Here is a 15,322-nt window from a genome sequence, read left to right as displayed (position 1 = left end):
CGTCTGTGCGTCTCTGTGTGTCTGTAACGCCACGGCCATGTGTGTTCACGGCGTTTGCTTCGTCTCGCTGTGTGAATCTGAGGACAGCTCGCACTGCGGCAGCGCCTCGACTGATATTTAGAGGCTGCGCGTAAACTAGAGCAAGAATCTGTGTGTGTTTAAATAGTGCTTTAATGTTCGGTGCAAGGATCGGTTCTGGCTGGAGTTGCAGATATTAATCTGTAACGTAGTTTGTTTGTAACTTTAATACAAGGATTCAAATATTTTAGGAGGAAAAATCTTTATTAAAAAGACAAGTGAGTGTTTAGTTATTAAGGCTTCAGTTTTGTGCTGCTTGGCAAAATGTTAATAGTGTTGGTGTCACAGAAATGGAGGAAACCCTGTGAGACTCGCTGTCAATCTGTTTAACCTGCAGAACGCGCGCCGACGTGTCTGTTTGCTCATCACTTGCTCATTTCCATGTGTGTCGTATTTGTGGGGAGAGGCTGCTGGAGCGCAGACACCAGACTTTAACTGCATTCTGCTGCAACAAATCAACCTGACAGACGGACCCGGGGCTTACAGTAGTACACAAACTCAATGCCAAAGAAATTGTGAGGAATGTAAATTTAAAGAAAAGTGTGGATTGATTTGAAAATCTCTCAAACCCGGATTTTATCCCCAGTAGATCCCACAAACCACGTCAAAGGTTTGAATGAAGAAAATCAACATTTTAAGAAAGAAGATCATTTTGAATTTGAAAGTTGGTCCGGGGAGATGTTTACTGCTGCGTAGCGTCCCCTCTTCTTTTAACCACAGCCTGCAAACATCTGGGAGCTGAGGAGACCAGCTGCTGGGCTTCAAGGACAGTAATGCTGATTCCTCCACGGTGATGTGGGATTAAAGCTGCTCAACCAGGTCTCCTCTCTGGGTTAGCAGGCAGGTCAGCACCACGCTGTTGTGTAGATGGGAGCACATGTTGCTCTAAAACCTGCCTGTACCTTTGAACTGTGTTTGCAGACTTCCAGAAGTGCTTCTGAGCCCATGCAGCGATTTGCAGGACCGAATCATGACTGTTTTACAGAATCATGCAGTTCAGCCTGATCGCGGTCGTCCAGTATTGACTTTCAGCCTTGTCCCTCACACACCGATATTTCTCTAGGTGTGCTGAATCATCGTGCACTGTAGATGATGAGATAGTTACAGGATTCATAATTGTTCCAGAAACAGAAAACAGTTTGTACAGACTGATGAACCTCTGCCCATCGTCACGTCTGAGAAACTCTTTCAGTTTCCTGCTTTTGTTCCTCCTTCCCACGTTGCTAACATCAAAATCAGCTGTTACTTTACAGAAAAGGGTTCATTCTCTCAGATCAGACGTTTGACACGTTTGTTATTCTCATTAAAGTCTGAAAGTCATCACATTCTGTTTTTATTCACATTTCGCTTCTGCAATCGAAACTATTGTATGAGCATAGTCCTTTGATTCTTGTTGCTGCTTTCTGTGAACCATCTCTGCTTGTAAATGAATCCACTTACTGTGCTATAGACCCATCATTAGCCCGCCTGCTACATCATTCAGCAGCAGCGTATTTTGTAAACCTTATAATAAAATGTCACCTGGCTTTGTTCACCAAAGGATGAGTCAGATCGAAGGCATTTAAACGATTTTATTTTGAAATAAACCTACATCCTATCTAGTTCCACACGCCTCATCTTTGCTTACAAAGACTTGATTTTCATCACAGCGAGAGAAGGCAGGAGCTGATCCGCGAATGAACCACTGTATTGTTCAAGTGCAGTGATGCAGGGCCCTGTAAGACTGTTCCCAAAGTAATTTTGCAGCCCCGAGATTGGTTTACAGACACGCTGACACATCACAGGTCTCCATCCGTGCTGTGCATTCTGTAGAAAAGATATATATATATATATATATATATATTTAACTTCCCGGGAAGTGAGGACACCTTCACCAAAAGGTCATCTCTGCACAGATGCTTATTAGAAAGGGCAGCTCCCTCACATGACTGCTAATGGCGCCAGTGGACAGGTCTATGACAAGGCTGTACAAGCACAAGGAGTAAGTACACGCTGCTTTTGTGACAAAAGAAGACTTGAGACGTTGTCTGGGAGGCCTTTAATTAGGCTAAACCACAGTTAGACCTCACTATCTGATTCGACGTCAGGAGTCCGAGCGAGCTCCAAGTGGAGATTTAGTGTTTAGTTGGCGAACGACCCAAAGAAACCAACACCCTTTCCCACAGTCAGACAAATATGTACCCCAAAGTCTGATGTTCTGGTCTCAAAGTCAACACACCTAGTCATATACAGCAGGCAGGAAACACAGGGGCGTAGACAGGAAAAGGGAACCATTCTAGCAGCGCTGGAATTTCCATCTGCACTTTGCCCACTTACACTCACAGAGGACGACACACGGGGCAAGTTCAGGTTCACAGCCTCCAAACTGTCGGCACATCCATTTCATACAAATACAGAAAGATCATCAGAATAAGTTCACTGCTGTAGAAATACATAAAAATCCTGTTTGTCATTCTGTTTGTTTCTTTGCTGGTTTTCTGTGAACCTCACAGAGCTTTGATCTCCAAACTTTAAATTAGTCTTTGCAGTCGAACGCTGTAAGAAGCATCATATTCTTTTAGAGCATTGATGAATGCCAACAAGTTGAAAACACAAAGAGCTTTCAATAAAGACCTGAAATAGTTTCTGTGAATGAAATCTAAGACACGGCAGCACGGCGGCGTGGGTTCTCCCCGGGTCCTCCGCCTTCCTCCCACAAAGACACCAGTTAGTGGCCTTAGGTTCATTGGAAACTCTAAATTGCCCACAGGTTTGAATGTGAGCGTGAATGGTTGTCTGTGTGACACCCCTGTGACAGACTGGCGCCCTGTCCAGGCTGGACCCCGCCTCTCGCCCTCAGACAGCTGCGATAGGCTCCGGCCCCCGCGACCCTGACCAGGATAAGCGGAAGAGAACGGATGGATGGAAAAAGTGGAATCTTGGCAGTCACTCGAATCAGGACACGACAGGTTTGCTGTGGGGACGATCACTATCATATTTGATTCCTCTTAGACTCTGTTGAATATGACGACTCGTTCTGCAAGACACGTGGCCTTTCTGACATCGGATGCCACAAATGTCCCTGCTTAACTGGAATAAGGAACAGCCGACAAAAATAACAGATGTTACTATATGTGAAGCAAAGTGTGTGTTTTCCACAAAACGGTCGACTGCATAGAGCAGTCAGGTCTGATGATTAAGACTAAAATAAAGCTTAGAATAAAAAAAGGAAAGAAAGCAGATCTTTCATCTCAAATGGAGCCGAGAGTTTTTATCAGAATACGTGAACCACAGCTGTTTACAGTCTGTGGCCTCTGTGAGTCTCTCACTTCCCTCTGCCGACCACCCGCCGTCCTGACCCGGCTCACGCTGCCGAGGCACGGTCACCTTCATCCAAACACGATGACATCGTCATTTTTAAGGTCATCCTGGATGTATCTGCGAGGCTGTCAAAGACAATATGTTTGCTTTTGAGCACTGAATTCGACTCTGCTCATCAGTTCACATGTTACATGTTCCTCACTTTACCATTTCTGTGTGTCGCAGATGCTTCTTCTAACATTACAGGACAGGAGGAGCTGCGAGTACAAAAGGATTAAAAACTACAAATAACTCTGTGATGTTTGAGCAACTGAGGCAAAAACAGCTGACTGCTCCATCACAAGTTCACTTAAGGCAGAGAGCTGTTCAGTTTTCATCCGCTGTCATTGTAAAGGCTCCGTGACTAACAGAAGAAGAAGTAAATGCAGTGTATTTATATGACAGTCATATCCAACATCATCATGCTTTTCTTCTGCTATGACACAGGAAACAGAGATGGAGGGTTTTAAACTCTTTGTGCCAGAAATACACCGACTGCTCTGTAAGTGACACGTCAGTGTTGTCATTTTGAAACCCTAAACTTTATTTGTTTTAGTTTCTGACACTTTGATCCAGTTTGCTGAACAAAGGCAGTGATGAGCCTAATATGCCCTCCACAACTTTAAAAGGAGTAAATGAGCGTTTTACAGCAGCATAGTCACAGCCCTGTTTAAATGAGATAACACACAACCAGGTTTGTTCATCTATTAACAAATATGTGTTTGTTTAATAATCATGTGAGGATTTCCATCCTGCACTGTGCTTGCAGTGGGAAGCTGTTACTGTGCGGTGTGATGAATGATTCGTTTGGTGTTTGGTGGACTTTGTTTCCTTTCAGACTGAGAACATTTCTGATCACGTTAAAGGAGCAGATAAGTCTACCTATGCTTTCAGATTATGACTCTCAGATACTGTTTATCTGCAGAAGACGAGCCCTCCATTTCTTCTGTGTCCTCTCTGTAGTTTCCTACATTTTTATGAATACACTGCACACGATGTTGAAATGCCCGACTCTCAGCTTGCACCAACAAGAATCACATTGTTGGTGCAAAAACACTGTTGTCATTCCACAGAAAGAAACAGGAGCAAATGATGTGTTTGTGCAACAGGCTGCCCAAAGCCCCATTTTTAAATCGGCTAAAATAAGCTGTATGAACATGTTATTAGTTCAATTCAATTTTATTTATATAGACAAAAGTCGCAATAAGACGCTTTATTATTAGAATTCATCCCGTCTCCAACAAATCCCATAAAAGTCCAACCAACAGCCTGGAGTTCATCCTGGCTCTGTGTCTGAGGTTGTGTTCAAGGATGTTTTGACCTGACCTGCAGAACTATCACCGACGTGTAGCTGCTTCCTACAGACCCACACAGTCACATTTTATAAGATATTTTTGAACAGATGTGCAAGAATCGATCTTTGAGGTACAGCATACAGCAAAATTAAATGATCGAAGTTAAACATGGAAGTGTGGTTTATTGTTTAACACGCAACACGTGTGAAATGATTATTTGCTAACTTTTAAGACCTGCACTTTGGTTGGCTGGCTTGAGCGATGCTCTTCCTCTCCTCTACTTTGGACTTCATGGATGTTTTTAGCCCCGTGGAGCCGGCTGACCTTCAGCTGTCAGAGTCTGCATTAATGCATATCTCTGCATGTGTTATTATGCGATTAAAGAAGCTGACACATGTTCGAGGGAAAACACGAGGTGCCCTCCTGCCCTCATGGAATGAATAAGAGATGTCGGTGGGCTCAGCATCGTCAGTGAAGGAGTAAATGATTCAGGAACACGTGTCAAGAACATGGCAGGAAGTGGCCATGCTTGCTGTCTTTGGAGCAGACGTCATTACCCCACAGCCAGCTATGATGATCACTCCTCGCTTCCCACCGGGCCTTGAGACTGTAACTTCATCTCAAACTGTGTCAGTGACGTCCCCGCTGGGATGAGGGATTAATTTGATTTGCATGCTTACTAACAAGGATGAAATGCAAATTGACAATGAAACAGTGTTACTGCAGTGTGCTTGTTAAGCACCACAGTGGGTTCAGTGTCACGGGTGAAGCAAGTGTGAGTTATGAATACCAGAGTTTTCTGAATTAAACATGAGCTTATGCTTGGCCTGCAAAGACTGGATGATGGTGCTATTTTTAATCCCACGATTCCATATTTAGAGCTGATGTTTCCACTGCAGCGTGAACTGAGGCTATTTATGCACACGCCCATGTGTGTGGGTAGCATCTGCATTCATCGCTCCCACACAAGAAGCAGAGGTGTGGAAGCAGCTTTGTGAATGATTTGTGTGTGGAGAAGTGAGAAAGTGCCGACCACAGTGTGGAGGAAGGCAAATTACACGGAGTAGCTACACACACACAAACAGGTGCATGCAAACGAGATGACAGAGTAAATCGCTCACACCTGCAGTACCACACCTCTTCTACTTTAAACGGGGTCAGACACCAAATGAGAGGATATCTGCTGCTTTGTGTAGTCAAATGAAACATGTTTGATGTAAGGAACATATTACACACATAGCTGATGTGCACATCCCTGGGTGCTCCAACTGGGCTGGATCAGCCATGCTGCAGTATACCTACAATACCCACAGTCCCATTTGTCAAGCTGGTCGACCCTTTAGGAACAGCAGCCGCTGGTCTGGCTCTTGACTGAATGGCTGCTCTGAATGTTTGTACAGATATCAGATGAAAATAAACGAATCCTGATGACGACCTTCTGACTTTCCCTTTAACCCTCTCAGGCTCAAATTAGACTTTTTGTTGCTAATGCACAACCAAGTCCTGCAGTGGTACTTCTGAGTAAACAAAACTCATAAAATATGTATGTGGGGTAATCAGGTTGTTCGTTATAAACTGTTGTAAATCTGCAACGCCTGCCTGGAGAGGGTTAACACTGACAGTGGCACTAAATCACTAAACCACTGGGAAATATAGAAATTCAGTTTTCCTAACGTTTTCTCTATGATCACATTTCTGCAAAGCAAATGATTTCCATCAGACTCAGTGTTCCCAGATGCTAACAGCTAATCCATATATGTCAGAATACAAACAGGTTACACTTTTCCAGTTGTTTCAGCACGATGTCATTACAGTTACAGTGGCTTTTGTAGTGTTACCGATGGCTGAATTTCCACCCATCAGGTTAGTTTTTCATATTTTGCATGAAATTTGTGAATGTCTAAAAATCAAAGTCCATATTTGAATAAAAAATAATCCTTCATTTTTACCTGTATGCTACCAAACTGACATAAGTCATTCTTATAGCCCAACATTAGTCCTGCCCAGCGTTTAGCTGCATTATAGATGCACAGCTGAGCCCAGCTTCCTGTCTTTGCTGTGGGCTCACACTTTCCTCGGCTCTTACTCAGCCAGAGAATAAAGAGCTGAGACATGTTAACCACAAAGAAACGGATGTCACTGAGCAAAGACTCAAATGGAGCCAGTACATAATTCAGAGTGGTTAGTGACCGACCAGGCGTTGCACGCAGGCCGACAGCGATGGGAAGCTGACTGCACATCGCCACACAAGCTCTGTGGATTTGAAACTGCTTTATGACGTGAATTCAGAAGTTAATGTGGATGTACAAATGTGGTGCCCACTGTTCAGCAGCTGTTTCAGTGGGACAGTTGTTTAGAAGATAATTATTCACATGAAATAATCCCTTGGTTGACTTGGACACAAATTTGAGGAGCATCAGTTGCTTCACTTAACCCTGTTTTTATGGCATCACCACATCCAGCGTGCTGCACGTCCACTGACCTCCCTCTTTGATTTTACCGCAGGAACAGCTTCTCTGCCTGTTCACATATGGCGCTAAGAGATTTCGTTTTTTCTCGGAGACTTCAGGAAATGGACGTGAATGCTATGCCTACACAGACGCCACATTCCAAATTCCTCAAATGCTATTCAAAGGACATGAATGACATCACACGAGGAAATGTGGCAGGACAGAAAAATAAGGAGGACAGGAAATATTGCTTCGTGCTAAACTTGCTGAACTTTACCTCAGTGAGATCTCGCTGCTTATGTCGACATAAACACGCGTCTGAGAGGTGCTTAATTAAGTGAAGCATGTTAGATAGCAGTAAGTGCAACTGATAAAGAAAAGGGGACATGACGAGTGTGACGTACTGATAAGAAGAGGACGCCATCACCCATGCTGTCAGTCAGTGTTGCAGTAAAACACCTGAGTGAGCCTCATTTGTAGCTGTAAGCAATCAGAGCAAACCACACAGTCCAAAAGCACAAAATCCTCCATTTCTTTGTTGTGTTGTTGCCTCTACAATTTGTCACCATGAACTGGTGACAAAAATCATTCACTACTTTAGAGCAAAACCCTTTCCTGACAATATCACTGATCAATACGTCCGTTCTGGTTTTGATATGGATACATTCACTTAATGAGATTCATGTGGAGAGGCTTGTTAGGCTATGAGAATGGCAAATGACCTTTGACACAGTCAATAGTGTAGGAGAGTGCTTGCCTGGCTGTCACTTTGGCCGTGTTTTCAAAGCGCTTCAATGATTACAGAACAGCACTGAGTGCTGATTACAAATAAAGAGGAGATAAAGTCAGTGGATCTGTGGAGAGGACATTTGCAGAATACTAGGAGGGGAAAAAGGGCATCTAAATCTGTGAAACAGGCAAAATGCCACATGTTAGCATGCTGTGCAGCCTCGTAGCCTGTGGACAGCGGTGTGGAGACAAAGAGTGGGAGCCAAAACCTGCTCCCACCCAGAGGGGCCGAGCCGAGTGCGATCTGTAAACAGTGATCTGCATTCGCACTGACGCTGAAGACAAATGTCCTGAGGTCAAGTGTATTCAAATCCATATTAAATGAGACGGTTCTTAATTCTGCTGAGGAAGAGGATTCAGTTTACGTGGCTCCTGATAACGACGGACACGATAAAGGCGTCACCATATCGCTTCTGTAAATGCTAACAGTGAGGCTGGCTCCTTGGGAAGTTTGTCTCGGCCCAAATCCAGTGGGAGAATCATCGGATGTGGTGGTAGGCGGCAGCACAACAGAAGCCTCGTGGGACTGAGGGATTTATGGGATGTAGGCAGCAGGGTAAGAACTCTCTGCCAGACACCAACTAAACATTAAATATGCATGAGAGCAGGCAGTCTGCACTGCTCTCTGACCATATGTAGGTAAAATTGATTAACATGCTCTGATTGGTTTGAAACAGTCAGGTGATATTCCCATTTCAGCTGAAGGTTGCTGGTGATGCTATTGGTAGATACTGGCCTATCGCAGACATTTGAATGTGGCTGTCCAACATATGTTAACACTGAATGTAGAAGATTCACTGGTTTCAATGAATCCATGTAGAAATGGAGTGATTCGATTCACTGTCATTTATACAGCGCCAAGTCACAACAGTCGCCTCAAGATGCTGTGTATTGTGCAGTAGATCCTACAATTATACATACAGAGAAAACCCAACAATCACATGACCCCCTATGAGCAGCACTTTGGCGACAGTGGGAAGGAAAAACTCCCTTTTAACAGGAAGAAACCTGTTAAAAAATACATATTAAATGTGACATATATGACTATGGGACCAAAAATCCAGTGTGATCTATTCAATGTAACAGTTTTTATAATACGTTTGATATGCCCACATACCAAACAGCACTTTAACTACTTATTTATTGTCACATTGTCAACAATTTATGACTTAGATAAAATACACTCACTTTGAAAACATGATTTGATTGAACCCTGTGTCAGATTTCTGGTTAAATACTCAGGCTAAACCCAAACATGACATGACAAGGATGACGAGACTCGCAGGGTCTAAACATTTGAATACAGGAAAATCTAGAGTGAGTGTCAAAGCCTGCTATACACCTACAGACTCAAGCAGGACATTTACAGGACGACACGCATCAAACATGCTGAAGTGATTCAACAGGAAGATATTTTTAGGCTGTATGCAGTGCTGTTCAATTTGCTCATTAAAATGCACACTAAGGGCTCGCAGGCATCCCAGCGGTTTGCACAGTGCATGGTTTCTCAGGACCAGGCTTACAGTAAAGATCTTTGAGCTCCCCCTTGTGGTAGCAACTGTAACTATTTTATTAGTGATAAACGTTATGAGTGATTTTGTTTTAAATTTTACATCCAAACGTTTTTTTCTTCAGCCGGGGTAATAAACTGATCACTGATCAATCCTGAGCAGACTGCACCACCGCCTGGTCAGGCAGACACATCATTCTCATGTTTATGTGAGCCTGCACCTCCAAAAGCTAACTTTAAACGTGAAAAACAGTTTCGTAGCTTTCAAGTTTAAAGGACAAGAAAGAAAGAATCTCAATATGCTTAGAAAAGCTTGTTTACTTATTTTCATAAAATTAAACCATGTAAAAGGTCAACAACATAAAACAAACACTTAAGGAATGGGTATTCATGCCACAAGGCCTCAGAGATGAAGAACTGGGGTCATTTCAAAATGTGATTGAATTTCAGTCCAAAAGATTTGAATTTAAACAGTGTGGAGATCAAGGACAATTCTGTGTCCACCTCCAGTCTAATTCAGTTAATTCAAGAGGCTAAACTCAAATTTGGGAAGAAGTCCGGTTGTGAATCGACACCAACACTAGATGACGGCGAACAGCATAAAAAAACTTCACAGAGGAGGAAGAGAAAGCATCGTCTTCATTACGAGGTGTCCATAGCAGCTGTTTCTGAAACATAAGAACATCTGTTCATCATGTCATGTCAAACCTGCATATTTACACAGAAAGAAAACCGAGCGCCTTCTTTTCCAGCACGACTGCAGCACTGAGTTGGGAATAACGCCGTTTCACAGCGTTTTTCTCCTCAGATCACTTTTAGTATTCTAAACCTAAAATCTACACTAGTTACTCCCACGAGGGGTGAAAACCAGCGTTTAACTTGTGTGAACGCACGAGCTGCTGATACAGAGAACGAACAGCAAACTCACGTGTTTCATTAAAGAGGAAGGAATCCTGATACTCCTTCATGTACTGAGAGGATCTGGCCTCATCCAGGAACAGAGAGTAAACTCTTTTAATGTCTTCTACCTGAACCTCTGTGCCCTGCAAAAAACAAACGGCACCAACAGAGTCAACGTGACAAAACTAAAGAAGCAATGGATGTGATACACGTGCAGCTGCTGAAGTCGTTCACATCGAGCTTACCTTGCGTTTACGACACACCAGCCCTGCGGTGCTGATCAGCTGGATCGCGTAGCGCAGTGACGTTTCCATGCCGATACGAGTGAGGACCGTGTGAGCCTCCTCGCTCAGCTCCACATCCTCCTCCTCACACCTGAAACGGAAACCTCAGCTTTACATTTCATCTGCGGCAGAAGATGGAAGCGTCTGCTGATTATGAACACGCGTTTTTACCGGATCTTCAGGATCTGCTTCGTCTCTTTTTCGGTGTAAGGGGAGGTGGCGATGATGAGCAGCCGATCGAGGAGATCGATGGGGATGCCGTGAGGGCTCTGATAGTTTGTTCCACGGATTCTGCAGGGAGACGAGTGAGTAGCACGTTACTAATGAAACACCCAAATTATTCAGTATTACCTTTACTGAAGCGGAAGGCTGACTGAAAGCAGTACGGTTTGGGAAAACAGTACCGAGTGATGCCTCTGTTGGTGGCCATAATGAGAACTGGGGAGAGGTCACTCTCCAGGGCACGGTTCAAGAAGGAAAAGCACTCCATGTCCAGCATATGCACCTCATCAATAAATAACACCTACAACAAGAGAGAAACGTTTAACAGAAACTCATGAAAAGCAAATAGAAGCATATAAAAACACTCACCCCTGGAATGATCTCGGCCTTTCCTTCTTCCCTCCACTCACACACTTTGGCATTAATCTGCTCGCGGACTTCAGACTTGATCTCTCCGGTGTCTCCAGAGAAAAGAGCCAGGAAGCCTTGTGTGCGACTGTTAATGACATCGATCTCGTGGAGCGACACTGTGTGGACCACCTCTTTTCTCTTCTGCAGCTCTCCCTCAGGACACTGTACAAACTGTGTCTAAAAAGATGGTAAAGAAATTGATTTTAAAATACTGCATCATCCAACAGCACGATCTGAGCGCTGTGACAACAGACCTGAGCTCCCATGGCATCGTAGTCTCTGGCTCTGGTGAAAGAGCGCCCCAACTTGGTGATCTTTCCAGTGGCTTTATCGATGGTGATAACATCTCTGAGAGAAAAGCAACAGAAACGCTCAGAAGACACGAGTCCTGTGCAAGTCTGAGTGATGCTGTAAAACTTCATATAACATTCATATCACATAACAGGTCCTGTAACAAGATCACCTACTGAACTTACCCCGCTTGCACCTTCTCTTTACTCAAACTGTCAATCATCTTGTTGCCCAAGTCGTAGATCGTCTCCATCTCCGTAGTCTTTAGCGTCAACTTGCCCACCTTTGCACCCTGATCCAAGGCACAAACTTCTCAGTAAGTTATATGAAGTATCATAATAATAATAATAATAATAATAATAATAATAATAATAATAATAATGGATTGCATTTATATAGCGCTTTTCAAGACCCTCAAAGCACTGTACACTTCCACTATTCATTCACTCTCACATTCACACACTGGTGGAGGCAGCTGCAGTTGTAGCCACAGCTGCCCTGGGGCAGACTGACAGAAGCGATTACCACTGGTGTGACCTGGGGTTGTGCGATTGGACGAACATGTCGACGACAGGCTCAGCCCATCAGCGATCGTTTTCACAAGGACGATTTATTTATTTGCCCATGAGTAAATTTGCTAATAATGATGTAGCTGCAGAAGTTGGTGATAGCCTAGCATACTCAGCTGCATGGTGGACACGTACGTGCTCATGCAAGTTAGCCGTGTTTGAGTGCTTTGCTCGCACTATACGTCTGCACAAGCCGCACACCGCTTTGGTTACATCCTCAGGTTTACCTCTTTCACGTGGTTTAAAAATCCCAAATTGGCGACTTCATATTTTTTCAGTGCTGTCAGCGTTAACGTGCCGTCATCACGACTAACGCGATTAACAAGTAACCCAGCGGGAGCGCAGACTGAGTCGAAATCCCTAAAATGTCTCTGTCAACGCATTGTCGTGTCGTGATGATTGACACGTTAACGCCACAGCCCTAATTTTGGGGGGAAATTAGTTCATCCCTGTTTGGACTTCCTCTGTGTTGTAAACGTGCAAATCAGTCTGTGCATGACTACATTGCTCCGCCCATCAAAAAGTCTGCGCAGGTGCAAATATATCGCCCATTGTCGATTACTGGACGGACGACTGTAGGCTGGAAAATGTTTACATATCACCCAACCCTGGTGTGACCAATAAAATACTTCCCAAAGAACCACATAAAAAGACTGGGTTCACTATATTACGAGTGGAAGCTGCTTACCGTTCCTGTGGCTGGTCTGTCAATCTGGATCTCGACCACCTCTCCTTCAATGATCTCCGTCTCCTCTCTGTTAAAAAACAAAAACAGTTAATAGCAGTTCTTTTCGTATAAGAAGATTTACCAAACTCTATTACAGCATTTGCTCACTCACTTGATCCTTACTCCGATGGCTTTTCTAAAAGCTTGGCTAAGTGCCTCAGTCTTGCTCATCTCCAGGGAGAAGATCTCACTACCAGCCAGTGCTGTAAAGGGTGTATCAGGGCCAAGAGACTGGGCGATGCCTGCATTGGAAAACCCCCCAAAATCAAAAACAAAGTCTCAGCTGAACCCACACTCTGCCAATCAAGCTGGGAGCAACAAAAATGTACCCTAAGCCAATCCCATCAATCCAAGAAACCAATATCTCTTCTAGCTGGGGCTAATATTATGTTCTGGAGGCTTCCAGTGGAGATCTTACCCATAGCAATTGCAGTTTTTCCTGTGCCAGGCTGGCCAGCAATCAGTATTGCCCTGCCAGCAATGTGGCCATCTTTGATCATCTCCAAGATGACTCCTGCGGCTCGACGGGAGGCCAGCTGGCCAACCATCCCCTGAGACACCTGGAATTGAACATAGACATGTAAAAGGCACATCTCCTCGACACAGACACAGAATATTTAAGTCACAAATCCATTACATGCCCCTTAAGAAAGAGAGAAAAAAGGCATTTAAAGACTTAACGCTACCTGTCTTGGTTCCAAAGCATCATCCAAACCAAGGCCACGAATGTGAGAATGTGCACCTAAACAACAAGGTGAAAACAGATAAAATAATGTGAGTCACAGGAAGTAAAAAAACTCAAAAATCAGGTACCATGTGCACCTATCACAGCACTATCACACAGTAACCAATCATCATGTGTTTCCGGGTCTCAGTCATACCAATTCTCTCGATTCGTGTGATGTCACGAACCTCTGGAACCTTTGTAGTTGCCATCTGTATTAAAAGCAGAAAGATCATTCATTAATCACTATAGAGTGATCCTGCCCGGTTTCCTACCACTACTTTTACATTTAAAAACAGGCATTTCGCAGTATTAGACCTTCAGACTATCCCAGTCCATGTCAGAATGTCAAACAACAGATAAAAAAAAAAATTAGCTCCAGCAAGAGATTCAAATATTTCTACTGACGTTTTAACGACATACAACCCAGTCACTATTAAATAAATGTTAAAAACCAAAACACTTTGGTGATAAGACTACCACAACATTAAGTAGTTAGATTGTCAAACAATTAACACTTTAAAGAGCCCGTCCTGGTCAGTTGGTTGTCATAGTGACAGAGTTGAGCGCATGCCACAACAGAGTAAGAACAGTGTTAGCGTTACGTTAGCCTGGTTTCTAAGGCTTTTTATTCTTCATATTTTTACTTTTTCATATAAGCAACGGGAAGCTCGGGTATCGCCATAACACAGATTTAATAATGTGGTACACGAAATCCACAAATCTCGTTTGGCGCCAAGTAAACAGAGCAAGGATAGTGCCAAGTAATGCTAACGCCAGCTAATGTTATGTTAGCAAATTAGCTAGCTCCATTCAAAGCTTTCTTCTTTGAGTAACTCCTGCTTAGCAAGACGAAGACGTGATGTTCGACAGAACATGGAAGGATGATCCTACAGGACACATCGTGTAACACCACGGTGCGAAAGCCTGGAGTTAACACTGTTTATATTGATCGCATGAACACTCACCTGTGCAGCCACACTTGCGAAAATGTGAGAATGCGGCGCTTCTTTCTAATGGTGCGCAGATTAAAAGCGTCCGTACAGAAACAGCTTCTTTTCTTTTTTTCCCCCCCTGCTAGGGGATGTTTGGGTTGACTGCCCTCTATGGACTCGATGGTAAAAGGACAGCACGAGCTTGTGATTTACAGGGAGTGGCAGGAAACCTTAACGGTGTCCTGGATTATATTATGGACATTTGAATCCGTGTAGCCGTTTCAGTCCAGAGTGGTTAAACTGTGTGCTAGGCTCCCTTTAACTCCCTTTTCCACGGACGGGCTATTTTGTTGCAAGAAGAAAACGTAAAACCTTTAATATTTACTGGTGTAATGTGCTGGGTTACGGAACTGAGATGTTGTAGAGATGTCAATGTCATACTGTACGTAAGCTGGACCAGCCAAGGAAGCACTTTGCTCTGTTTTAGTTACTGTTTGTACACGCTAACAGCGGAAGCTTTCACTTCAGCCACGAGAAAAAACCTGCTCAAACTTAGTACTGCAGACGTTTGTCCACCAGAGGCTGCAAGAGCCCCGAGTTATATTAAAGGTTGAAGAATTTCGAAGTTGAAGCCAAAGTTTTTGCAGAGTGGTGTTGATGATGCAGTAGGCCGGATAAACAGGCTCCGCTTCATTCATCTTAGTGTAAAAGCCTCTTTCATTTTTTAAACTGAGAAATATTATAATCCAAACTATGGAGATGAGTTTGAGATTTTTATTGTCGTCTTTGTCTCAAGCT

The 15,322-nt window shown here is 43.7% G+C and overlaps 1 protein-coding gene across 4 annotated transcripts; it reads right to left on the bottom strand.

Annotated features, from left to right (window-relative positions):
* Positions 1 to 9,761: 9,761 nt before the first annotated feature.
* Positions 9,762 to 14,660, bottom strand: ruvbl2 (RuvB-like AAA ATPase 2). 4 transcript variants are annotated; one of them, XM_085469373.1, is made up of 14 exons: positions 14,558 to 14,660; positions 13,747 to 13,801; positions 13,552 to 13,607; positions 13,284 to 13,425; positions 12,978 to 13,107; positions 12,827 to 12,893; positions 11,755 to 11,861; positions 11,533 to 11,626; positions 11,237 to 11,455; positions 11,050 to 11,168; positions 10,817 to 10,936; positions 10,607 to 10,736; positions 10,390 to 10,504; positions 9,762 to 10,129 (listed from the first exon to the last, which is right to left on the bottom strand). In XM_085469373.1, the coding sequence occupies exons 2-14, from the start codon at positions 13,799 to 13,801 to the stop codon at positions 10,104 to 10,106; spliced, it is 1,380 nt and encodes a 459-aa protein (XP_085325499.1). In that variant the 5' UTR covers positions 14,558 to 14,660; the 3' UTR covers positions 9,762 to 10,103. The 4 variants fall into 4 exon arrangements, with proteins under 4 accessions (XP_085325499.1, XP_085325500.1, XP_085325497.1 ...); XM_085469374.1 differs by lacking the exon at positions 14,558 to 14,660 and adding an exon at positions 13,998 to 14,142; XM_085469371.1 differs by lacking the exon at positions 14,558 to 14,660 and adding an exon at positions 13,908 to 13,991.
* Positions 14,661 to 15,322: the final 662 nt, after the last annotated feature.

This window comes from Copadichromis virginalis, linkage group LG10 (assembly GCF_057382275.1).
Source record: "Copadichromis virginalis isolate Kocher_CV1m ecotype Utaka linkage group LG10, C_Virginalis_male_GT1.1, whole genome shotgun sequence".
In the NCBI taxonomy this organism is placed as follows: Eukaryota; Metazoa; Chordata; class Actinopteri; order Cichliformes; family Cichlidae; genus Copadichromis; species Copadichromis virginalis.
This window is presented reverse-complemented; position numbering and strand designations above follow the sequence as displayed.